This window comes from Ursus americanus, chromosome 26, assembly GCF_024610735.1.
Source record: "Ursus americanus isolate L20-20 chromosome 26, mUrsAme1.1.p, whole genome shotgun sequence".
Lineage (NCBI taxonomy): Eukaryota > Metazoa > Chordata > Mammalia > Carnivora > Ursidae > Ursus > Ursus americanus.
This window is the reverse complement of record NC_142152.1, coordinates 32736354-32762265: the sequence shown is the minus strand read 5'-3', so window position 1 is coordinate 32762265 and position 25912 is coordinate 32736354. Positions and strand designations below refer to the sequence as shown.

Sequence of the window (25912 nt, the reverse complement as noted above, 5' to 3'; positions counted from 1 at the left end):
CCATATCCGCGGAGAGCCTTGCAGGCCACCGTGGCGCAGGGCGTCCAGACGGAGTCAGCCATCTCTGCGTCTCGGGTACTCTGTCTGTAACCCAGGCTTGCTCTAGGAGGGGAGAATAAAAAGGTTCTGACTGTGACCGAGGTTCTGTGGGCAGGAATCACTCCTGTCTCGCTTGCCCTCGTGTCCCCTCGGCGGTGGGCACAGGGCCCGATGCATAGTAAACACTTGGTACATTTCTGTTGGGTGAATGAATGAATACATTATTGATATTTTTGCTTTTCAGTATGTCTTCAACATACATTAATCATTATTTCTTCTGAAAACTCACTGTTAGCTACCAGTCCTTTTTTTTTTTTTTTTTCAAACAGTTGAGGAAAATGAGTTTTAAAGGATTTTCTGAACCCACACAGGAACTACCATTAGAACTTGGAAGGGAGTTATTTTCAGCCTGTGCTTAATCACATCGGAGGTGAGCTTTAGAGCCTCTGGATTGTTCTGTGATCCAGGTGGCATATTTAAGTTCACAGACACTTTTCAGAATGTCCCCATTAAGATCAAAATCGACTGTTCTTGTTCTTCTCTTTTACTTTCTTACTGTGAACTTCTGTAGTCTCTTCCTGGGAAGATGACCTGGAGGATTTGTTTCCATGGAGACCAGAACTAAGATATTAGTGAGTTGTGAGAGTATTTCTGTGGTGTCAGGAAAGTGGGTTCGCGGGGGTATAGCGCACCCTATAGGAACTCTGTTTTAGGGTGATGGAGGGACGACTTCCCCCAGGGATACAGCTTCGCAGGGACCTCTGTCTCCTAGAGTGAGCTCTTCACCTTCAAGGGGGAGGCACATCCTTCCTTTGGCGCAGCCCAGACCACATCCTGCTTCCTGACCTCAGTACCCAGTAGGAGAGGATCAGAGCTTGTTGACTCCCCAGGGGTGGTCTGCTCCCTCCTCCCTCTCCCTTTCCATTTCTTTCTGGAATGCATCCATCTCATTCCTTCCCTTTGCTGCCCCTTACAGAGAAAGAAAACAGAAAACCCTCCACAGATGTTCTGTGGGGGAATGTGTTAAAAATCACCCTGTATTTTAACCTATTCAGCAAACAGTGATTGAAAGCTACTTTGTGTCCCCGAAATGCCATTCCTCTGTATTCCCAGCCAAGGGTGATTTAGAAGCCTTTAGAATCTTTATTTCTATCTGGGCAGAGTCAGAAAGCAAAGATGGAACAAAGGTTCAGGGCCGTTTGGACCATATTGGCAGCTTCTCGCGCCAGCAGCATGAAGACCTCATTTTCTTTAGAGGAGGGAAGAGGTCAGATGCCAGAAAAACTCTCCCTCCCCCTCTTGTTTGACTCCTGGGGAACTGGTTCCAGTTGCGCCTCCGCTGGAAGGCTGCCAACGCTAGCTTGGTCCAGCGGGATGAGTAGGGGTCTTGTCTCACAGTGGCTCTCTCTGGCCCTGGTGTGGAAGAGGAGGTCCGTCCACACGGGCAGGACAGCGTCCACAGTGCCCAGGCTGTAGAAACGTGACTTAGACCAAGCCTGAAGATGATATGCGAGACCGAGCCATTCGGAGCTGCGGCTTTGCTGCTGCTCTTAGGTTTTGAGTGGAATAATCTGAGCACTTTGAGATGAGTTACAGGCTAAGCAAGGGTGACCCACTTGATTTTTTTTTTTTTTTTAAGAAAACTTGCTTATAAGTATATTTGAAATTCTAGTTACAGTCATTTAATGGAATATTTAAAAACAACACCTAGGGGCTCCTGGGGGACTCAGTCGGTGAAACGTCCGACTCTTAATTTCGGCTCAGGTCGTGATCTCAGGGTTGTGGGATTGAGCTCTGGGCTCCGTGCTCAGCGGGCAATCTTCTCTCCTCTCCCTCTGCCTCTCCCTGCGTGCTGTCTCTCTCTCTCTCTTTCTCTGTGTGTCTCTCTCTCTGTCTCTAACATAAATAAGTAAATCTTTAAAAAATAAGATATGAACATATTTAAAAATAATAAAAATAATAAAAATAAAAATATATAAAACATAAAGAACTCTTGTGTCAGGTTAATTTTGGAGGTAAAGTGACTTCTTGGTCAAGTACCACTTAGTGATGACAGTTTTTGCTTCATGTTTTAAAGCTTCTTCCACAGCAGGAGTCCTCTTCGTCTGTGGCACGTGCCCGTTCTACGTGCCTCCGTGTGTTTGATGCTGTGCGGAGCGTCCGTGTTGAAGTGTTTACCTTTCATGTTTCTGAAAAGGTGGACGATGTGACTAGAAGATTTCAACGCGCCTCTCCCTCTTTGTCCCTCACCTCCCTGTGTCCCACAGTCAAGAAGGTAACGCTGCTGCTGATACTGGGCATCGCTTTGTGTGGCTTGAGGACGTTCAGGCTCTGACAGGAGAAACCTTCAGAACAGATAAGAAACCGGATCCGGCCAACTGGGAGTATAAGTCTCTCTACCGAGGAGACATAGCAAGGTACGTGTCACGGTGTCTTTCCTGATCTTCACTGGTGGGAAGTGACTTCTTTCTCTCCCGAACCCTCTCCGCGCGGTCTCTGTCTGCCCGGCTCCCTTCTGGATTCCGATGCCTGTCCCCCATCACTGAGCTGTTGAGGCACGTGTCTTATGTCACACGCTGGAGTGAAAGTTCAGGCCTTGAAGTCAGGATCCAGGTGTGAGGAGTCTCACTCACGTGTCGTGCCCGGCCTCGTGCCGGGCGTCGTGGCTTTTTAGTAACTACTTGTTGAATGAACAAATCTAAAAACACCTTTAAAATAAGTAGTTGTGACAAACTTATCCAGAAACCATTTGGTCTGATCTATATGCCATTTTAAAAAGTCGCAAAAGCTTTTTATTCATCTGTCCCCCAAGTAAGCCTTTTTAAAAGTGACATTAGGTGGTAATGACTTTTCCAAAATGCTTCCAGCATACGTCACCAGATAATCAAAGAAAGAGGCGATGGTATTCACTTCAGTAATTAGTTTATTAAACTTTCCTCCTCTAACCTGTCAAAAATATTTAAGTATTTATTAAATCTCTTAGGCACTGAGTAGTTTGTAAGACACTGCTGGGAACATAAAGGACAGTACCACACAATCTCTCTTTCCAGACAGCTTACAGGTAATGAAAATTGAAGGTAGAGAATATTGGAATGTAAAGCCAAGAGGAGACCATTATCATTCTTTATGAGCTGATTACTTTTTAAAATAAATTTCGGTCTCCATTACATTGCTGCACCTCCACATTTTAACTGTCATTCATCACGATGCTGTTCCTCACCGCATAGGCGGTTCCAGCTGAGATTTCCTTTACGACGTGTGTATATCTGTGGTTTTTCAGTGCGTATTTATGTCTACATGCAGTCTCCTAAAACCTCATGGCTGAGAGTAACCGACTATTAAAATGTATTCATAGATTTTTGAATACTTTTAATACTCCTTAAAGTCGTGTTCGGTTCCCCACGGCCCCGTGGTGTAGTGCCCCAGACGTGGTAGGACCCAGGAAAAGATGGGGAGGCCAGCGAACACTGAGCCCCAAGTGCGGATTGTGAGCCCGTGCTTGTTAGCCTGTCTGAGCCTCACAGCTGCTCGGCGAGGAGGACGGCACTCTTGGTTCGTGAACACGGAGAAGGAACCTCAGAGAGGGTAAGCTGCTAGGAAGCCGCTTTCTCGGGGAGCCTGTGTTCCTCCAACCTCAGATGTTCTTTTCCTGTCCACAAACAAAGATGAGCTCGGTTGTGTGGAAGGATGTTTTCCGGATTGGGAAATGGAGGACTCTGGTTCTCATTCTCACTTGGCCGCTGACTGAGCATGTAATCCCACGTGAGTCACTAACCCTGTCCGAGCCTCTGTTTCTTCATTTGTTACCTCCTGCTGTGCCTTACCCTCCGCTGGCAACAGCGCTAGGAATTAGAAATCAGTTTGCAAAGATAAAGGGTTATTACTTATTCATAGATGAAAAAGGAAAAATATTCACAATGACTGACTCTTAAATCTCCGCTAATGAGCGGCCCAGACCTTAGCAGGAGAGTAACGAGAGAATTTTACTAATCTAAACTGTGAAGATGCTGGCAGAAGGGCTGGGGCATTGCTGTGATTTCCCCGCGGATTCCTAAAGCTTTGGTGAGTTAGGTGATTAACAGCGGTACTGCTGTCAGCATCCAGATCTAGGGAAGTATGGATCCCATGGCACTGTGAGTTGGTCAGAGGACAGGGGGTGTGTTTTGTCAGGTCGCGAATTTCCACACTTCTCGAGGGGCACTAACAAATCAGGAGCATTGAGAGGACTCGGCTGGCATCGTCCTGTGAGGACCAGATGAGGCCTGTGGGCATTGGGCCTATGACAGCAATATGGTCAGTGTCTTTTAAGCTCCGGTGGACCATCTTTTGGAAGGTGGATTGACAGTGTTCTGTGTAACTCGGGAATGCAGAACCAGGATCAATGAGTGGAAGTTCCAGAAAGTGAGATTTGACTTAGTATCAAAGCAGATTTTCTAATAGTGTGAGCCTCCCGGCAGTGACCTCGTATGCGTTAGCGTATTGTGGTGAGCGGGGCTTAGAGTTCGTGGGCAAGAGTCTTTTTCTTTAGCTGTACACCAGATGAAATAGTTGGCTTATGTTTGGGAGCCAAATCTTATAATAATAACTTTAGTTTATCTAGTGCTTACTCTATGGCTAAGGACTTGAAATATATAAACTTTTTGATCATCCCTGCTATTCTGTGACACGGGTACCATTATTATCCCCATTTCACGGATGAGAAAACTGAGGCACAGACAGGTTTTGGAGTTTTGTTTTAAATAACTTGGTCAGGGTCACCTAGTTAGTAGATGATGGGGTTGGAATTTGGACCGAGGTAGACTGCCACCATGACAGCATGTGTGAATTGAAGTCATTGAAGGAAAGGCAAATTTATTATTGCCCAGCTCGCTCTGGGCCTCAGAGCCACTGAGTGAATTCAGGGCAGAAGTGTGTGCTCAATTTAAATATAGTCTTTTCCCAGGCCCTGTCCCTCTTTCTTTTCTTTTCTTTCTTCCCTTCCCTTTTCCTGTAGCTGAATTCATTTAAATTAAATGTCTATATGGTATCATTCACTGGACCTCTCAAGTGGGGTTCCCTTCTTCTGGAATTATTCAGGTAAGACCAGCTGACTATTTGATAAGGATTTTATAGAAAAAATGCCTTCATTTGGGGGAATATTGCATCAAATTACATCCTAGGTTCTGCCCAATTAAGATTCTTTGATAAATGATAAATTAGATAAAACCCAAATGTCCAACAATAGAGAAATGTTAACTAGATGAGAGCTTACCCTCCAATGGACCGATTTCAAAGCCAATAAAAATGGTATTTTCTAAAACGAATGGTATGGGGAAGTGCGTGAAAGTAGGGAAGAAAGCCCGAAGCTGTGTATCAACTATTTTTAAAAAGAGGTGTGTATACACATATGAACACATGTGCACACGTATCTGAAAGTAGGTGCTTAATAATACAGATCAGGAAGACTCTTTTTTTCTCCTTTATCATTTTTACATTATAAAATGCAGCTGTTTAAATCAGCTTTACCAAATGCACGTTTAAAGTCAGAAAACTCTGTAAACGTTTTTTTAAGAGATTATGTGAATGTTGAAATACTGTTGATTTTTAGCAAAAAAAAAAAAATAGTAATTAAGGGGAGAACAAAACTAGTTCTACTTACAGTGTGTTCCTTACAGAACGATGGGCGTGTTTAGAGCTCTTGAAGCACTGTTTTGTCTCCTTACCCCTCGTAAAAGTTGTTTTGACTCCTAAACGGATGGGGGACAGATTGTCGTGAGTTAACCTCGGAGGGTCTGGGGGAGAGGATGGAGAGAGGAAGGGTTTGTGTGCGTGCAAGAGCTGGGAGGGTGGCTTCTCAGACACCTGTTGACTCTGGGGAAGCAAAGGAGGTGCTGGGCCTGGACCAGGGGGAGGTGGAGGCAGAACTTTCTGGAAGATGATGGAAGATGGCAGCTGCTTTCTCCTTTTTTCCCCCCCGACAGCATGAATTTATGGAAACTTAAAAAAATACAACATAAGTTGAAAGAATTTTATAGTGAACGCTCCTATTCCCACCCTCTACGTTCTACCATTAATATTTTACTGCGCTTGCCTTATCACAGGTCTGTCTGTCCATCCGTCCTGCAACCCATCTTATTTTTTCGGTGCCAGCCTCAGCATACTGCCCCCTAAATACTTTAGCCTGCAGTTAAATACTTTAACTGCAGTTGAAGATTTGTGTAGTTTTTTCTTTGGACTTAAACTTTACGTACAATGTAACACAAATCTTCACTTGCTGAGTTTGGACACATGCCTACACCTATATAATCCAGCCCTGTCTGAAAATATAGAACATAGCTGTGACCCCCCACCCCCTCAAGTTTCCTCCCGCTCTCTTGCGTTCAGTCCACACCCCACCTCCCCAGGGGCAGTTACCGTTCTAATTTTTTTCCATCCTCAATTAGTGTTGTCTCTTCTAGAATTCCATATAAATGGAATCCTATAGTACGTACGCTTTTGGGGCTGGCTTCTTTCAGTCAGTGTGGTGTTCTTAACATCCCGCCCCTTGGCGGCATTTGTCAGTAGTTTGTGGCTTCTCACTGCCGGTCGCGTCCCGTTGTGTGGCTGTACCGGTGTGTTTACCCGTTCTCCTATAGGTGAGCCCCTGGATTCTTCGCAGCGTTCGGCTGTTAGCCATAGAGCTGCTGAGAATATCTGTGCACACGAGTCTTTGTGTGGAAATGCAATTTCCTTTTTCTTGGGGGAATGCCTAGAATAGAATTGCTGGGTCACAGGGTAAGTCTAAGTTTAGTTTTTTTCAAGAAACTGCCAGACCTTTCCCCAAAGTGACTGTACCAGTTTCCGTTCTCACTAACAGCACGTGAGAGTCCTGGTTCCCCAGCAGATTGCTCGCTGGTGTTCAGCATTGTCGGTGTTTAATTTTAGCCATTCCGGCGGGTACGTGGCATAGCTCCTTGTGGTTTTAATTTGTGTTTCCCTCATGATTAATGATGTTGAGCACTTCTGCATACGCCGATTGGCCCTTCATGTCGTCTTTTGTGAATTCCGTCCAGATCCTTTGCCCGTTCTTTAATTGGTGGTTTGTGTAACATACGGAAGAGTGCACGGTCTCCCTTGGCCTCCATGCACGGGTTCAGTAGTCGTGAGTGTGATTCCAGAGACACCTGCACGCTCCATACAGGCCTTTTAGAACCCAGCCTCTCTTCCCCTAGAGTAGAAAACAGCCACATGTAATTTTATTCAACACACTTTTGTTTCAGGATTAAAAATACAATCTTAGCCCTCCCCGTTTCCTTCTTAAGTGGGGACACAGGACTATATTGAGGAAAAGGAACCAGTGTAAGAGACAGGTGACTCCATCTCACCCAAGGTTCCGGTGTCCTTAGGAATAATGTAAAAGAGGGGATGAGGATTTCCACCTTGTCTGTTACGTATGATTGTGACCATCAGTGACATAATGTGTGGAACAGACTTTACAAAACTCCAGGAAAATAGAAATTACTAGAATCTGGAAGGCAGGCATGATCTCTGTTAACAGAGAATTGGTGTTTAGAGGAATAAGTCAAACACAGAAAAAGTTAATTGCTGATTGTCGTATTTCTCTAAATAGAAGCACTCGGGAGGTAGGGTGAATTTGAACATGCAGTTAACTTGCCTCACAAGAGCTCAGGTCTGCTGAGCCCAGTGGTGCAGAGCTGGTGCACCTGTTCCCTCAGTAACTTTCTTTCTTTTTCAAATACAAGGTACAAGAGGAAAGGAGACTCCTGCCTGGGCATTAATCCTAAGAAGCAGCGTATATCCTGGGAGGGGGCTTCCACAGAAAAGAAGCATTCACACAAGCATGCTGAGCGCTATTTTACGAAGAAGAGCGTAGGATTAATGAACATTGACGGAGTTGCCGTTGGCGGTAAAACCGAACCTCCCTCATCTGAGCCAGTCTCGTTTATCCCAGTGAAGGGCTCGGATGATGTGGTTCCACCCGTTACGACCTGGTTGAACCCTCTGGGGATTTACGATCAGTCCACCACACAGTGGTTACAAGGACAGGGTCCTTCAGAGCAAGAAGCAAAACAGCCAGACTCACAGACGGACAGAGAGAACGCACTGCTCAAGGCCAAGGTGGAGGAGTTCAACAGGAGAGTGCGGGAGAATCCTCACGATACCCAGCTCTGGATGGCGTTCGTGGCTTTTCAGGTAAGTAGCGCTGTCCCGGTTCTCTTATTTAGAATGACTGTCCCAGTTTGGGGCACACCGATTCGCTCTGCAGCTGTTTTCGAGCCCCTGGGAGGAACCCTGGCCCTGGGCATTTGAAGATCCTTACGTTGTCACTCTTGCCCCGAGCTTGCTTCCAGCCCAGGAGGAAGCCTGCCATGTGAAGAGTAAGCGCTTTCATGTGTAATTTGGGGGCCGGCCTCTAGGGAGCAGGAAAGGGCTTCTAAAAGAAGGTGAAATTGAAACAGGATCTGGGAAGAAGGGCCCTTGTTCACTGGGTGAGGGGTGCAGGGCGCAGAATGCGCAGAATTGGGAAGAGAAGGCTCTGCTCCCCCGTCGACCCAGCTGGGGCTCTGCTCCCTTTCTGAAACACACAGCTTTGTCTTCGTCCTACTTACTTTCTTTGTTGAACCGCTCGTGCAGTTCTGTTTTGCCCCACCTTTGGCTGTGTTATGGGTAAAGTTGGCTCCTGAGAAGCAGTACTCAGGGGGCGGCGTGCTCGCTCTTGTCACGTAACTCATGACGGAGCGCAGACGGTCAATCAGGTGAAGTCAACACACGCTCGAGCGTAGGGGGTGACAGCGGCACCCGAGGAACGGAGTTTGCACTCAGGAAGAATCGTGACTAGCCAGTGGTCACCAAGAAGGGCTGAATGACCATTCATTCTGGGAGGCGCTGGACAGCGGTGCTCGGAAGTGTCTGTAGCGGTGGTGGGATTTTGAGGCTCCCTTACTTTCGTGTGTGAACTGACGATTTTGTCTCAAGGACGAGGTCCTGAAAAGCCCCGGCCTGTATGCCGTGGAGGAAGGCGAGCAGGAGAAGCGGAGGAGGTCTCTGAAGCTGGTGTTGGAGAAGAAGCTGGCCATCCTGGAGCGGGCCATCGAGAGCAACCAGAGCTCCGTGGAGCTGAAGCTGGCCAAGCTGAAGGTGTGCGCCGAGTTCTGGGAGCCCTCCACGCTGGTCAAGGAGTGGCAGAAACTGATATTTTTACACCCCAACAATACGGCCCTTTGGCAGAAGTACCTTTTATTTTGCCAAAGCCAGTTCAGCACCTTCACCGTATCGAAGATCCACGGTCTTTACGGCAAGTGCTTGAGCACTCTGTCTGCGGTGAAGGACGGCAGCATCCTGTCGCACCCCGCCCTGCCGGGCACCGAGGACGCGATGTTTGGTAAGAGGCCGAGCGCCAGCTCCGCGTGTGTCGGGGGACTTACGCTTGCTTCTGGCTCCAGTCAAAAACGAAGATTTGTTTTTGGTTTTATTTTAGAAACGTCAAATTGATAAAATGCATTTAAACAAAGTATTGGGACTCCTTTGGACTAGAACCGACTCTCCCTTCTCCAGCTTCTTGGTGGGGGTGAGGAGGGGGCCTCAGAGCCGGTAAAGGTAGTAAGGTTTCCCTGGTCTAGAAGTTCCAGCTTTTCTGCTTATTAGCCAGGGAAACAGTCAAGCCTCGGCTGTTGTGGCTGTCCGTGGCCTTCCCTGTTGAGATGTCTGTCTGCTCATCTCACCCGTTCTGGGATCTCGGGCGGTGGTGTTCGTGGGGATGCCCTGATGGCAGGGCATCAGCACACAGAGGCAGTTATCGATATTATTATACCGTGAACATTCCTGGTGTGTCCCGAAGGAGCCTAGAATGTGCACTTTGTCCAGTAATGAGGTACAGAAGGCGGCTTGTCATGCAGGAGCTGGAGATCATCAGTCTTGACCTGAAGCCGGGATTTGCCCTTCACTGGTTCTGTCGTGACCTTGTGACCTTGCATATTTCCCTAACCTGCTTGAGCTCCAGTTTCTCGCTCGGCCACAGCGATATAATACTTGCTTTATACGGTTATCGAGCACATTAACAGAGGTTGGCCCGTGGTGAGTGCGGCTCCGTGTCCCACACACAGTAGGCGTTTATTTGGTCAAAACCTTGCTATTTCTGCTAACCTCTAAAGATATGAATATATTGCTCTAGAAATAATAAGCATTTACGACACTGACATAAAGGGCCTCATATTTGGTATCGTTTGTCGTATGCTCAGGTAGTCTGGTGTTGTTCAGTCAGTCCGAATCGCACCACGGTTCAGACAAGCCGGAATTTTCATGGATGGAACCTTGATTTGTGTGCATTGGCCTCCCGAACAGATGATGAAGATTGCTGGTGAATAATGCCATCTAGTGATCCATCGAGCGCAGATCTTTGCTTTCTGATGAAAATCTGTACCATCCTTTTCCTAGAATTTTTCTTGAAACAATGAGCTTTGAATATTTGATAACTGTTCAGACCAACCTCTTGCCTTATCTTTATGCAACATATATAGTTTTTGTTAATATTTGGGTTCCACGAAGGTTTCTTATAAGAATTGGAATAAATGTACTTTGATTACAGTTTTATGGTGAGTCCTTTTAACAAGGACACGTATTATTACAGCTTTGAAATAATCGCAGTTAACTAATTTGAGAGAAAAGATGTTCTCGGTGTTGAAATGCATGTTTTTAGAAGTTGTGTTCTTTCCCTTGCGTGTTGTTAACCGGGATTCTCCCTCTTGCTCTCCCTGCTTTCAGCTCTGTTCCTTCAGCACTGCCACTTCCTGCGGCAGGCCGGCCACTCTGAGAAGGCCGTCTCTCTGTTCCAGGCCATGGTGGACTTCACCTTCTTCAAACCTGACAGCGTGAAAGACCTGCCTACCAAAGGACAGGTGTGGGTTCTAGTTGTGAGACCGACCTCTCTCTCCCCCTTCTACCGCCCTCCCTCCCCCCTCCCTTTCTCCTCCTCTCTTTCCTCGGGGCAAGTGTGGGTAATGGGAAGTGGTGGTAGTATTTTTACCACCTTTGTATCAGTCCTGCAGAGAACTGGGGCTCGGAATATGCTGGTGATCTAAGAAAAATTCCATAATGAAGGTAGTGGAACTTGGAGAGATGAAAGATCTGCTCCCCCCAGTATAAAGACTCACTGTGTCCCCCCCCTTTTATTTTTTCTTACTTATGGGCCTTGTTTCAATGCTAGTTGTCCCCACCAGGCAGAGAAACAGTGGCCCTGCCTTTTAGAGCACGTCTCACTGTCTCCTCCCTCTGTGCATTCTAATCTGGGTCTTAGGTCCTTTCCCAGTTAGCATTTCCGCTGCGTGAGACCTTTGCGGGAATTGCAAACGATGGTGCACGTTGGCACTTTGTCAACACTGATCCTGATCGGGGAGGTGTCATTTAGATGACAAGTGAACATTGCCCATATTTGTGGTATAGAAGCAATAAAAAACGTCATCATAGAGCTACCCGTATAAGAAAGCTGCCTTCTCCCTTTTCCCTTGGAAGAAATCTCCGTTTCCTACTTTGCAAAGGGGTCTGGTGGAAGATGGATAGGATATCTGAGTTGATAGTGAACTTACGTCTCGGGAGGCTGAGATCTCCGTCTTGTGGAATGTGCCTGAAATGCCTTTAAAGACTATTTTTATCATCATTATTTTTATCTGTTTTTTTCCTAGATGAAATTGGGTTAAAGAATATTGGTTAATATTAGTATACCTGATTAGTAGTATAATGAGCCAGATAAAATTATTTTAAGACCGGGTGTGCTATTTTAAGAATATGGCAGGCTTCCGAAGTCAGTCTTGGCAGGCTCTGGGGCCCTGGGTGTGTGGTTGCGGGGTCACGATCAGAACGGCCCTCATCCTGGCCCTTTGCTGACGATCACGGAGTGTGATGAGAACAGTTCCTCGTGGGGAGGACACTGCCCGGGACCGTGAAACGTCAGGAGCCACTCCCCCGCAAGTGTCAGCAGAGCTTGCTGCGTGATCTTGAGGTTTTCAGTACTAACAGCACGTGTAGTTTCAAAGCATTTACAAGACAACTTTGAAATAAAGCTTTTTCTTTTTCCATATCTTTAAAACTGAGAGACGTTGTTCCTGGAAACAGCAGTATAGCATGAGGAAGCCGAGTGTGGTCTGTGTTTCTGTGGAGTAAATAAATCAGTTCCAACTATCACACTTGAAAAAAACTACACTTCTTTTTCTCGAGTGCACTTTCTTCCCTCCCTCTTGTAAGAGCAAGACTGCGCAGAGGGAGTGTGGTCTTTCCAGCTCCCCTTCCCGAGGTGGCTGCCAGGCACTCGGTACGGGGCCGTGTCCAGACCATAGCCCTGTCCCGCCCTCCCAGGGCTCTCCTGGACGCAGCCCTCTTGCAGGCGTGCGCGCAGCGCCCCGGGCTCAGGCCGGACCGTCCTGCGGCTCCTGGCCCTCAGCATGCCACTGGGAGCCTCGTCATCTTCTAAAGGTTTCTTACAAAAGCTTTCCTTGAGCAAGTGGTTGGCTCACTTTTAAAGTCCTTGTTGTCGAGGTGCTTGGGTGGCTCCGTTGGTTAAGTGTCTGCCTTCGGCCTAGGTCATGATCTCAGGGTCCTGGGATCAAGCCCCGAGTCAGGCTGTCTGCTTCATTCTCTCCCTCTGCCTGCTGCTCCCCCTGCTTGTGTGCACGTGCTCGCTCGCTCTTTCTCTCAGATAAATAAGTAAAATATTTAAAAAAAATTAAAATACCAAAAAAAAAAAAAAAGTCCTTATTGTCCATTGATAACACGATTGCTTTCCTGTTCATCGCTGTGTTCACGTTCTCCTCTACGGGGAATTACTTGTTGCGCTGAACTGGTCACCACACAGCGGACGTAATGCCCAAATGCATGAGAGCAGAGGTGTGATCACAGGCTTTAACACGCAGACCTTTTTATTCCCTGGATGCCTGCCACGTGCAGCGCTGTGCCAACAAGTGTTTATTGAGGCCCTACTAGGTATTGGGCACTGTGCCAGATTTTAGGAACACGGATTTGAGAGGTCATGCCCTCTGTAGCTCCCAGTCTGTCCTGTTGAAACTTTGAATCCCCTTCTCCTCGGAAGATCTTGAAAACGACATGATTTCATGTGTTGAGGGGCCCAGTGGCTGTAGGGAGAGTGGCGGTGTCCCTGTCCCCATTTAGACTGGCCTACCAGGGTCAGAACTTCTGAGAAACCATTCCTCTCCTACCCAGCTGGAGGCCCTTCTCCATGACGTGGCCGCTCTTTTTGTAACAGACTCAGAAGTGGTAACCCGTCACTTTTTGCCGGATCTGTTTGTTACAGGTCACTAGGCCCAGCCCCAGGGGTGTGAATGCCACAAGGCAGGGGTAGGGTCACAGGGGCTATCTTGAAGGCCACCTGCCACACGAGCTCATTGTTTTTTCTGTTCTGGGGTGTATCCTATATCTACAAGAAAGACTGGTGACAAGGAAGATTTCAGCCACAAGCCCCTCTTATGCTGATCAGGACGGACTTTGCTCAATGACTCAGCAGTTTTGTACAAGTTAGGCTCACCTCCCTATTTTAAACCTGAACAGGTGGAATTCTTTGAGCCCTTCTGGGACAGCGGGGAGCCCCGGGCCGGGGAGAAGGGCGCCCGAGGCTGGAGAGCGTGGATGCACCAGCAGGAGCGCGGCGGCTGGGTGGTCATCAGTCCAGGTAAGGCCCCTCTTGGTTAGGATGCGTACGCCTCTTTCTTCTGGAATGTATTTTCACGTCTTTCTGATTATTTGTTTATATGTATAAGCTCTTTTGTCAGTCTTTAAGAACACTGTAGAAACATCAAAATCTCAAAAATACATTAGCGGATGCGTTGGGAGAATAGACTGTCTCTCACCCTTAGGGTCAACCCCGCAACCCTGTGGAGGGTTTGAGTTTCTTCCCAGAGGAAGTAAGTTTCATTTTTTCCTTTTAAAAGGTTGCTCCTCCTTACGAATCCTCCCCTCCCCACCCCATTTAGTGTGTCCTTAGGACGGTCTGTTTTCTTGGCCATGTATGGACCATCAAATCCTTTGAAGAAGCCTTCCCTATTTAGGAATACTATAAAATAATTATTAACTAGCGTTTACGTAACTGTCATTCTAAATGACCGCAAAGTACTTTCTGGATTTACACCCTGAGACAGCTCTGTCCAGTAGAAACATAATTCAAGCCACAAAAGTAACCTCACATTTTCTAGTCGCCACATTAAAAAAGTAAAACGGTGAAATTAACATTAATAATATATTTTGTTTGACCCAATATGTCAAAAAACTTGATATTTCGACATACAACTATTAAAAAAAATTGAGGTCTTTTGCATTTTATTTTTCACATGAACTCCTTGAAATCTGGGGTGTATTTTGCACTTTACAGCACATTTCACTTCAGATCGGCCGCAGTCAAGCGCTCCAGAGCCGCGTGTGCGTGGCTGCCGTCTAGGCCCGCGCAGCTCCCAGCGCATCAGGAATTGCTCCTCCCCTGGCTTTGTTGAAAGTGCGAGGGGGAGAGAGGCCCAGACTTGGCCTCTTCTCACAGATGTCCCCTTCGTGAGCCTTGGTTTCTTCGAGGAATGAAAACTCTGGATTAGCTCCGGTCTGTGTGGCGTTGCAGCGCTCCAGGCCAAGTGGCGTCTCCGGCCCTTTGCGCGTTGGGGGTAATTTTTCTCTGCGCGACGCCGGCAGGGATGGTTACTCCTCACCTGGCTCAGCTAGTTTGACTTTCCTTGAGTTGTTCTCTCCCAGGAAGAACTGGAATCATTGTCAGGCTAACCAGTGGTTTCATATATGAAGAAAAATAACTTTTACAAGGCAAAGTGGGAGTGGGTATTATTATCCTTTTAGCCACTCAGTCTGCAAGACCACACGAAGGACCAAAACATAGAAGTCTTTTTTCTTTTTTTTTTTTTGAGAGTAAGTGCGAGTTGGGGGTTGGGGGGAAGAGGAGCGAGGGCCAAAGGGAGAGGATCTCAAGCAGATTCCATGCTGATCGTGGAGCCCGATGTGGGGCTTCGTCCCACAACCCCAAGATCACGACCTGAGCCAAAATCAGGATTCAGACGTTCAACCACCTGAGCCACTCAGATGCCCCCGGGAGTCTTTTTAGTAGTGACTTTTCTTTGAGTACAAAGTCAGGGTGATTCTCTCTTTTTAGGGTTTTTTGTTTGTTTTAATGAACAAGATTCCTAGAATGCATAGAATGCATAGAATTCTAAAGTTCATCATAGTCTGCATTTTTATGAGACTAAAGTAGAATTCTCACAGAGCAGTGTCCCAGGGACACTGTTTCCAGAAAACTAGTTGATAACTGTTCTTTGTTTTTCTTTTATTTTTAAGTTTTCTTGTCCCATCTTGACAAGGTTGGCAAGTGGAGAGTAGTTGGTATTTATCATTGGTTCTGAGGTGTTTCTTTTTCATGTATCACTACTTACTATTTCTCTCTCACCCTCCCTTTCTGTTGGTCTGTATTGTTATATATTTATAAATGTCTTTCCAAAACCATGTAATCTTTTGAATTTCTTTTCTTTCTTTTCTTTTTTTTTTTTTTTGAAGATTTTATTTATTTATTTGACAGAGAGACAGCCAGTGAGAGAGGGAACACAAGCAGGGGGAGTGGGAGAGGAAGAAGCAGGCACCCAGCGGAGCAGGGAGCCCCACTCGGAGCTCGATCCCAGAACCCTGGGATCACGCCCTGAGCCGAAGGCAGGTGCTTAACGACTGAGCCACCCAGGCGCCCCTAATCTTTTGAATTTCTAATGTAATAAGTTCAGATATCTAAGCTGGATGTGTGACTCACAGAGGTAATTTCTCTTGTGATGAGAGGTTTTCAGTGTGATTAAAGGATTACCTTAAACGTAGGTCTTTAGAAGAAGGTGATAAATGGTTAAATTTTAGTTTTCTCTGAGAATTCAGAAGAGCATTTAGATAGAATGTTGGGTTTAAAATGCTAGTATATGTGTCAAACATTTAAATTCTGTGAAGTTTTTGTTACTTATTTTTTAAAAGGTTTATTTACTTGAGAGGGAGTGCGTGTGCATGCACAAGCCGGGGAGGGGTGGGTGTGGAGAGCGAGAGGGAGAAGCAGGATCCCTGCTGAGCAGGGAGCCTGATGCAGGACTCGATCCCAGGACCCTGACATCATGACCTGAGCCAAAGGCAGACGCTTAACCGACTGAGCCACCCAGGCGTCCCTGTTATTCGTTTATTTTCAAATACTTAGAGATTCACAAGAAGCTGGGGAGTAACTACACAGGGGGGTTTGTGCCCCCCTCGCCCAGGTCCGCCAGCAGTAGTACCTGGGTGCAGTAGCACAGCCCGGAACCCGGCCCAGTGCAGTGTGCAGCACGTATGCACATCTCCAGGTTTTACGAGCACTCGTGAGCATGCGTGTTCGGTACTGTGCAGTTTCCCGTAACCACCTCCACGGTCAAATACAGAACGATGCATCACCACAGAGCTCCCTGACGCTTTCCCTTGTAGCCATATCCGCCCCCACACCCCGCTCTGGGGACCGCTGATCCGTCCTCCCGGCGCTGTTATTATGTTGTCACGTTACTTCCCGTATGTCATATAAACGAAATCTCATGGCCTGTGACTTTTTAAAAAAACGATTTCCTATTGTAAAATATATACAAAATTTACCATTTAAAAAACATTTTTTGAGTACCCAGTGCAATGGCATTGACCATGTGTACGGTGCTGTGCAACTGTCTTCACGTCTGTCCATCGCCACCACATTTTCATCTTCCCCAGCTGGAACTCTGCACCCATGAAGGGGTAGTTCTCCATACCCCTGCCGACCACCGTGCTGCTTTCTGTCCCAGTGAATTTGACTATTCTCGGAGCCTCACGTAAGCGGAAGCAGACAGTATTTGTCGTGTTGTGACTGGCTTCTGTCACTCAGCATCGTGTCCCCGGGCTTGTCCAGTTAGCGCGTCAGTGCTTCCTTTCTAAGGCTGAGTGGGATTCCACTGTGGACGCCACGCTTTGTTTACCTGTTCATCTGTTGGTGGACGCTTGCGTTGCCTCACCTTTTGCTGTTGTGAATAATGCCGCAGTGAATATGGGTGTGCACGTCACGTATCTGAAACCCTGCTTAGAGTTCTTCTGCTTCTATACCCAGCAGTGGAAATGCTGGATCATACGGTAGTTTTTAAAATTCTTTGAGGAACCTGGGCACCTGGGTGGCTCAGTTGGTGGTGTCTGACTTCAGCTCAGATCATGATCTCAGGGTCCTGGGATCGAGCCCCACATCGGGCTCCCTGCTCAGCGGGGATCCTGCTTCTCCCTTTCCCTCTGCCTCTCCCCTGCTTGTGCACGCGTGCTCTCTCTCTCTCTCTAACAAATAAAATCTTTAACAAAATAAAATAAAATTCTTTGAGGAACCGCTGTACTCTTCACAGGACCGTACCGTTTTGCATTCCCACCATCGGCGCACAAGGGTTCCAGTTTCTCCAGTCCTTGCCAACATTTGTTTTCTGTGTAACTTCTTAACGATTGGCTGTTTTCCACTTAGCATCATTCCCGAGGTCATCCGAATTGTTGCACGCCTCTGTAGTTTTTTCGCATGTACTGTGGGTAGGAGTCCATGGTGTAGACGTACTGCGGTTAATTTCACCGTTGACCTGCGGGACACTGGGACTGTTTCCAGAGTTTGCCCATTACGAATAACGCTGCCGTGGGCAGGCATGTACAGGTGTTTGTACGTAGGTTTTCATTTTTCTGGAATCAGCGCCCAACAGTGCAGTTGCTAGGTCTTGTAGTAAACACATGTTTAATTTCATGAGCAACAGCCCACTTGTTTTCTGGGGTAGCCGTACCATTTTATATACCTGTTTGTTTATTTTTAAATTCTCACTTTCCAGAAGACTCAAGACTTTTCTCCTCTTCCATTCTGCATGTTCAGAGCTAGGAAACCAAGTGAAAGTACAGGGTATCTTGAATTGACTTTTTTTGAGAAGTGGACATAGGTTGTAATCGTCAGGCCACTGGCTGAAAATCTCAAGCAGTGCTGCTATGACGTGTGCTTTAGCATTCTGGAACTGTGTTGTCCAGCACAGAAGGCACTGGCCACGTGTGGCTCTTTAAATTAAGATGAAATAAAGTAAAAAATTGAGTTCTGCCAGCTGCATTTCAGGTGCCCACTAGGTCACATGTGGCTGGTTGCTGCCACATTAGACATATGAGGTATATAGTACGTCGTCATAGAACGTTCTGCTGGACGGTGTGTTCCAGAATACGTGTGTTCCCATTTTAGTAGTACGATAGCATTAAAAATCATCTGATTTCATCGGCTAATCTGCCAGGGTTTTTTTGGGAACCTGACTGGTGATGGGAGAGTCCCTCAATGCCTCTGAGTCCCTGAATGTTCCAGAAGGCTGGGCCTGGGTCTTCCTCGTCTTGGCCCGCCAGAGGCCCACCACAGCAGCTGGCATCAGTGACCCGTTGGGTGTCAGTGCTGGTTTTATTTGCTGGTGAATTGAGCTAAAAGTTTTGTTCTCGTCTAGATGACGATGATGACGAACCAGAAGACGAGGACCAGGAAATAAGAGAGAAGAGTCTGCCCAGGTGGCAGATCTGGCTCGCCGCCGAGCGGTCCCGAGAGCACAGGCACTGGCGGCCCTGGCGCCCTGATAAGACCAGGAAGCAAACCGAGGAAGACTGTGAGGACCCGGAGAGACAGGTGAGTGTCCCTCCCCGGGCGGGAGACCAGCTGCGGGGTCCCTCCCTTCTCCCCACTCCCACGGGGTGGGCCGACCTGCAGGAAGCGCTCGGAGCACTTGCCTGGCTTGCGAGATGTTAGCCTCCGTCTGTTCCTGTCTCTGGAAAGCTCCCTGGCCACTGGTGATGTGGGAGCCTGGAGGAACCTGACCGGATGGTTCCCGTCCCCCAGTAGGAGGGAAGGCCCCTCCGGAGATGGTCTCCCAGCTACTCTGTTCATTTGTCACACGGAAGCCTGAGGACTCGGGGTTTTCAAGACGTGGTTTCCCTGTCCTGGGTTATTTAGCTGTGTCCACTTTCCCGTTGCACTCTCGCGTCCTCACAGAGGTGGCGGTTCGACTCCGGAGGACAAGGGGAGCTGGATAGAGAGGCTGTGCCGGGACAGTCGGCACAGCTGGTGTTGCTGGGGACGCGGCTCGCGTTTATGGAGCCGCCGTTGTGCACCTGACACTCACATCGTCTCGTTTACTGAGTTCCTTGAATGATGTGGCCCGTGCTGCTGTGTCTGGCACCAGCAGCTCTGCACGTTTTACGTTAAAATAAAGGAAGAGGTTCTGTTTGGAGCCTGAAATGGACCCAGTTTCCTAAGAGCCCAGCCGTACTGCTTGGCACGTGACGTGCTCTAGGGACAGACTGGCAGGTGTTTGTGTTCACGAGGCTCACTAGCTTTGGCCTGGTCTGTTGTCCGCGGCCCTCCTTGCGATTTACGTGCCCCGAGGGTGGATTTCTGCCTGTTTTCTTGACTGCTGGGTCACCAGTGCACGGACAGCGCTTTTCTGGTGCTGAGTGCTTAGTTAATGTTCCTGAGTGCTTAGGTAATGTTCCCGGGTGTTGAATGACTGTTTGATGCTGGGTCTTCTGCTCCAGTCACAGGGATCAGCACGAGTGTCCAGAATGTTTGAGGACTGGCCAATGGGGTGGCCAGGCTGCAGTTAGGACACAGGGGATGGGGGAGCTCTGGGCCAGGAAGGAGGGGCGACGCCAGAGAAGCAGGATGTTTGGTGCGTGGCCTGCCGCGAGGCGAGTCTGCAGGGGGCGTCCCTTTCCCGACTGGCGCTGCGTGTGTGTGTGTCGGGAAGAGCGGGGGTCTTTGGTACATGAGGGTTTTACAGCACCCAGGGTCACCTCTCCAGAATTTAGTTCTCGAGGCTCAGAGTTCGGCAGTTTTCTGGAAGCTTGTTTCTGGATCAAACTTCTGTGAGCAGTTCCTCGTCACTTAGCTTTTTCTCTAATCAGGAAAAAAGCTTTCTGGTGAATTGTCAGTTCTGAGGAGTCCGATCCCAGGGAGTCCAATTTTACTCTGCTCACACTTTGGTTTCCTCTTTGCCGAGAGCCTCGAAGACCAGGCAGGTCAGCAGCGCCCTAGACAGAGGCCGGTCTCCGTGGCCTTACACTTTCAAGTGACTGCATGAAATCAGCTACGGACAGGGACAGTCAGCATTAGGTCTCAAATTGTTCTTACCAGGGTCCGTGGCTGCTGTCGTTTCCTTCCCACCTTGCTGCTGTCTGTCTACCTTTGAGCATATTCTTCTTTTCTGAAAGCAGTTTTGTACAGAGAAACCACCAAATTTTAAAATTCTTTTTTTTTAAGATATTATTGAGAGAGAGAGAGAGAGAGAAGGGGGGGAAGGGGAGAGGGAGAGAGAATCTCAGGCAGACTCTGTGCAGAGCCCGACACACGGCCTTGATCTCACACCCCTGAGATCAGGACCCGAGCAGAAACCGGGAGTCCGCTGCTCAGGTGCCCCCAAATAATAAAATTCTTATCTTCTATCTTAATAAACAGTTTTGACAATTGTGACTTATCAGAGTAACTACAGAAGCAATTACGTGTGCCTTCACAAGTGAGTACGATCCTAGATTTTCTGTGAATCCATTAGGCTCCTTTGGAAGGTGTTGGCTTAAGCACGCACACGGTCCTCCCTCCTCCTGAGGGGGCCTGGGCAGCGTGAGGATGCCGCCAGCTCCCCACCAACTCTCCGGTGCCTGGCGAGGCCTCTAGCTTTTTTGCATCTTGTGGGAAACCTAGCTCTTGTCTGTTTAAAATTTAATTGGAATAATGTTGAATCATTAGCACATCCACATAAAGGGAGCCGTGGGGAAAGTCGTGAAGCCTTGTCGCTGGTCTGTCGCGATGAACAAACCACGCTCCCGAGCGGGCCACCTCACCGTGTCTCTGTTACAGGTGCTGTTCGATGACATCGCGCAGTCTCTGATCCAGCTCTCCAGCCGGGATCTTCAGTTTCAGCTGGTCGCGGCCTTTCTGCAGTTCCTGGGCGTGCCTTCTGGCCTCAGCCCCCCGGCCTCCTGCCTCTACCTGGCCATGGACGAGAACAGCATCTTCGATAACGGGCTTCAGGATGAAAAGCCACTGACTTTTCCCAACCTGTCCTTTTCCGGCGTCAGCTGTGTTGGCCGCTCAGAACCGCTGGGCTGCCGGCGCTGGACCCGCGGTCACAATCGAGAGGGCGAGGAGTTCATCCGCAACATCTTTCACCTTGTGATGCCTCTGTTTTCAGGCCAGGAGAGGTCTCAGCTCTGCTTCTCTTGGCTACGGTACGAGATGGCGAAGGTAACTCCGCCTCCCCCACCCCGTGTGGGGGCTTCAGAAACGATCGTGGGGCTCTTGGTGTTCCTTAAGCGCTGGGCTCGGGCACCTCCTTGTTCAGGGACCCCCGAAGGCCCCAGTATGTGGCGGCCCTGCTGAGGGGCCGAGGGGGCAGGAGGAAAGCCTGGGGGGCGGGGGGCAGCTTGTCAGTGACTGGAGCCGTTTATTGTGTTCGGTCTGCTGCTGCCAGGTGTCTGGGATCATACGAGCAGTCAGGGTGAAGAAGCAAGCTTAAGCAGGGGTTAGAGGATTTCGGGGTTTATTAAAATACATAAACTACTTATTCTGCTGTCTGCTAGAAATTCCTCTAGGATGGACTCTTCTGCCCTCTGCTGGCCACCATTAGCTCTAACGCCCAGAGCTCTGGCTCTGGAGCTACACAGATTGCACGCACCAGGATGTGTTATGAAAATGGTGTGCGAGAAAATTTGGTGGCCCCTTCTCACTGGAGAAGGGTACTTGGGGCGGGCGAGCCTTGTTTACCAAGATTTCAGGTGGAAACCTGGATGCAGTCATTTGGGGGCGCCGGTGGCCTTGGTACAATCCTGATCTGTTGTCCAGCTCAGCGAGCCCAAGTGCTTAGCAAACATGTGATGAAGGAAGGAAGTGTAGACGCCCGTGTGGCTTTCTGAAGTGGACAGGACAAAGGGATTGCTTGGAAATCACTGAGCACTTGGGAGTCCTTTCCTTTTCCTTCCAGGTCATATGGTGTCTGCACACTAAAAACAAGAAGAGTTTAAAGTCACAAGGAAAGAACTGCAAAAAACTCGCCAAAAATCTCCTTAAGGAGCCGGAAAACCGCAACAATTTTTGCCTCTGGAAGCAGTATGCACATCTGGAGTGGTTGCTCGGCAACACCGAGGACGCCAGGAAGGTGTTCGACGCGGCGCTCGGCCTGGCGGGGAGCGGCGAGCTGAGGGGGTGCGAGCTCTGGGAGCTGAGCCTCCTCTACGCGGAGCTGGAGCTGGAGCTCTCGCCGGACGCGAGCGGGGCCGCCACGGCCCGAGCCGTCCACATACTGACCAGACTGACGGACAGCGCTGCCTACGGGCCCTACTCCGGGCCGGTCTTGGCCGTTCAGGTTTTGAAAGCCCGGAAGGCGTACGAGCACGCGCTGCAGGACTGTTTGGGCCGGAGCAGTGGCTCCGGCCCGGCGCCCGCCGGCTCCTCTCCCCGCCTGACCAGCCTGGCGAAGTGCTTCATGCTCTTCCAGTATTTGACCGTGGGGATCGACGCCGCCGTGCGGATCTACGAGCAGGTGTGTGCGAAGCTGACGGGCTCGGTGTCGCCGGGGGACTGTGGCCGGGAGGATGCCAGTAGCGCCCAGGGCCCGGGCCGCGTCCTCGAGGCCGTCACGCTGATGCACACCAGCCTGCTCCGATTCCACACGAGAGTCCGCGTGTACCCTCTGGCTCCCCTGCGCCGGGCGCTCTCGGACGCTTTACGCGTGTACCCCGGCAACCAGCTTCTTTGGAGGGCCTACGTACAGATTCAGAGTAGGTCCCCCACAGCCAGTAAGACCAGAAGATTCTTCGATGCCATGACCAGGTCTGCCAAACCCTTGGAGCCTTGGTTGTTTGCAATCGAAGCCGAGAAAATGAGGAAGAGGCTGGTGGAAACCGTTCAGAGGTAAGTACAGACGTCTTGTCCACGTGTCCACAGACCTTTGTGGTGTGCTTGCCGTGACGCCACTGCCCTGCGAGGCCTCCAGGATCCAGAAGGGGATACGGGCTGGCGCCCGGAGCCCTGCTGGGGGTGTTCCTGGTGGCGTAGGATGACCTACCGAAAGAGGCCTTGGAGCCTTGCAAGTGGCAGCGGCTTTTGTTAGCGGCTTTCGTGGCCGTCTCCCTAGGCCGTGCTTTTTGGGATACTGAACGTTGCTTATGGTGTGTGGGTGGTGCTGGTCAGGCGTTCAGCTGTCCGAGCAGCTGTGCTGACAGCACAGTGGGCAAGAGCAGGGGCTCCGGAGTAGGACTCTGGATTCAGATCCCAGCTCTTCCACATCCCGCAAGTCCCGTCCCCTCTAATAGGTTCCCTTCTGTAACATGGGGACAACAGACAGCCTCCTGCAAGGGTTGCTCGGAGGGGCCAGGGAGGGAAGTGCTGAGCAAGAGGGAGTGTGAGAGAATGGCCTCTGTTGCTATTACTAATGATGACAGCATCGCGTTCTGTGTGTCGTCTCTTGATAACGGTGTGAGTGTCTGAAGCTTAGGTGACTATCCCGGGCGCACTTAGCGGTGGCTTCACTCGGACCTCGTATCAGCTGACAACTCAGAGTTGCCTCTGAAGTGTTTCCCTTTGTTTTTTATTACTTCCATTGGGATTTTATTCACCCTACATCCCCTAAATTGAAGGGATTTTCCGTCCTGTCATTCTGCTGAGTAAAGGTGGGCTTGGCTCTAGAAAGCAGAGAAGCAGGGAGACTGTGTGGGAGCTCTGAGCAGCCTCTGGTGTAGAGAACACAGAACCCTGAGTGCTGCCTTCCTCTGGCCTTGGAGGGGCCCCATCATGTCTGTAGTCTGTGCCCCCCAGTGCCCCCCAGACCTGGGGACATGCTGATCCTGCCGGAGTGGACATTTGTGGTCACCAACTGCCTCTTCTGCGGGCGCTTTGGGGCGCGAGAACCGGTCTCGGAATCACATGAGCCTTTGTCTTGCAGGGTGGATGGCAGAGAGGTCCACGCCACAATTCCTGAGACCGGCTTGACGCATCGGATCAAAGCCCTGTTTGAAAATGCATTGCGGAGCGAGAACGGCAGCCAGTGCCCCTTACTGTGGAGAATGTATTTGAATTTTTTGGTAAGAAAATGTCCAGAATTTTTGTCTTTCTGCAGACATCCACTGCTTCCTCACAGGGGAGAATGTGCAGGTGTCCAGTAACCACTTCCCAGGAAAGCTGGCAGGGCTGACTTTTGCCCCCACACCTTCTTGGCTTCTGGGAAGCCTGGGGGAGTCCTGGCAGGTCTCTCTGGACCTGGGAGGGGAACGCAGGTTGCTCGCTTCTCTGGGCTCTGGTGGAGTGATAGGAATAATCACGGGGCTGCTTGCAGCAGAACCTATTTTGGCTCTCGGAGCTGACTTCCTTGAGCCGAAAACTTGGAAATGGCCTAAGAGCTTTCATTGGAAAGAGACCCTCATTCTCTGCCATCTGTTCATAAGACTTCCCAGGTCCTGGTTCGGTTCTGACGTTAAAGGTAAGATTCACCCTAGAAGGTAGTTTTGACAATAGGCCTCTTCTCCAGAGCAGCTTTTTTTTTTTTTTTAAGATTTTATTTATTTGTCAGAGAGACAGCGAGAGAGGGAACACAAGCAGGGGGAGTGGGAGAGGGAGAAGCAGGCTTCCAGCGGAGCAGGGATCACACCCTGAGCCGAAGGCAGACGCTTAACGACTGCGCCACCCAGGCGCCCCGGGAGCAGCTTTGTTTTCACTGAAAAGTACCGTGATTGGTGACTGAATACGGGGAGATGCGGTTTGATCGTGTTAACACGCATGCGGAGGCTGAAAGGTGCTTCTGGGGCCCCGTGGGGTCTGTGAGTTGACTTCGCCTTTGGTTGAGGACCTGGCGTTGGGATGGGCCCCCTTTCCTGGAACACATCTGCCAAGTTGCATGGTTTTTCAGAAGTGTACACTCCTAGGCCACTTGACTGTTGCAGCTGAAGGCTACTAATCATATGCGAGTGCTGTCTACTGAATATTGGACTTTTTAGAGGCCAGGAGTGACCTTATCTCTCTGATTATTTCCTCTGGATAAGTTCTCAAGGCAGTCAAAATACTTGAACTTTTCCAGTCAGCACCTGACAGAGTTGGGTATGAAGAGTTGCAGAGAAAGTTAGTTATGGGTCAGGAGAGCTTTGGGCCTTCCCCACCTTAGATTTCAGATCCCAACTCCGTGTGCCTCCCCTGAGCTCTGAGAGGCCTGAGTGGCAGGGAGGACACAGCGTGTCAGGACAGCAGCTTACCGGCACGCCCAGGACACCGAGGCACCTCCCTGTGGGCAGAGGTCGGCATCATGAGGAACTAACCCAAAAGTCTGTGGTTTGGTTTGTTTTTTTTTTTTAATAAGATTTTATTTACTTATTTGACACAGAGCACAAGCAGGGGGAGCGGCAGGTGGAGAGGGAGAAGCAGGCTCCCCACCGCTGAGCAGGGAACCCAGTGTGGGGCTTGATCCCAGCACCCTGGGATCACAACCCGAACTGAAGGCAGATGCTTAACCGACTGAGCCACCCAAGCGCCCCAAAAGTTTTTTTTTTTTTTTTTTTAAGATTTTATTTATTTATTTGACAGAGATAGAGACAGCCAGCGAGAGAGGGAACACAAGCAGGGGGAGTGGGAGAGGAAGAAGCAGGCTCCTAGCAGAGCAGGGAGCCCCACTCGGAGCTCGATCCCAGAACCCTGGGATCACGCCCTGAGCCGAAGGCAGACGCTTAACGACTGCGCTACCCAGGTGCCCCTGTTTTTTTTTTTTTTTTTTAACATTTATTCATCAGACCCAGAAGCTCAGATTATATGTTTTGACACCCGTGTGTGAAATGGAAATCTTCAGACGTCCAGATGCTCGTGTGTTCACGG

At 49.3% G+C, this 25912-nt stretch overlaps 1 protein-coding gene and 1 long non-coding RNA gene across 3 annotated transcripts in view; one reads left to right on the top strand and one right to left on the bottom strand.

Moving 5' to 3' along the window:
• NRDE2 (NRDE-2, necessary for RNA interference, domain containing) overlaps positions 1-25912 on the top strand; it is a 55649-nt gene that overhangs the window by 16687 nt on the left and 13050 nt on the right. For both annotated transcript variants that reach the window (XM_045807642.2, XM_045807641.2), the window contains exons 4-12: positions 2307-2456; positions 7761-8211; positions 8995-9400; positions 10780-10913; positions 13573-13693; positions 18519-18694; positions 20918-21304; positions 22041-22969; positions 24000-24138. In XM_045807642.2, coding sequence (XP_045663598.2) covers positions 2307-2456; positions 7761-8211; positions 8995-9400; positions 10780-10913; positions 13573-13693; positions 18519-18694; positions 20918-21304; positions 22041-22969; positions 24000-24138 — 2893 coding nt within the window. The remainder of the gene's footprint in view (positions 1-2306; positions 2457-7760; positions 8212-8994; positions 9401-10779; positions 10914-13572; positions 13694-18518; positions 18695-20917; positions 21305-22040; positions 22970-23999; positions 24139-25912) is intronic.
• LOC123798901 (uncharacterized) lies at positions 2945-7353 on the bottom strand. Its single transcript, XR_006781430.2, has 3 exons — positions 6510-7353; positions 5678-5765; positions 2945-3881 (listed from the first exon to the last, which is right to left on the bottom strand). It is a non-coding gene; the product is annotated as an uncharacterized LOC123798901 (long non-coding RNA).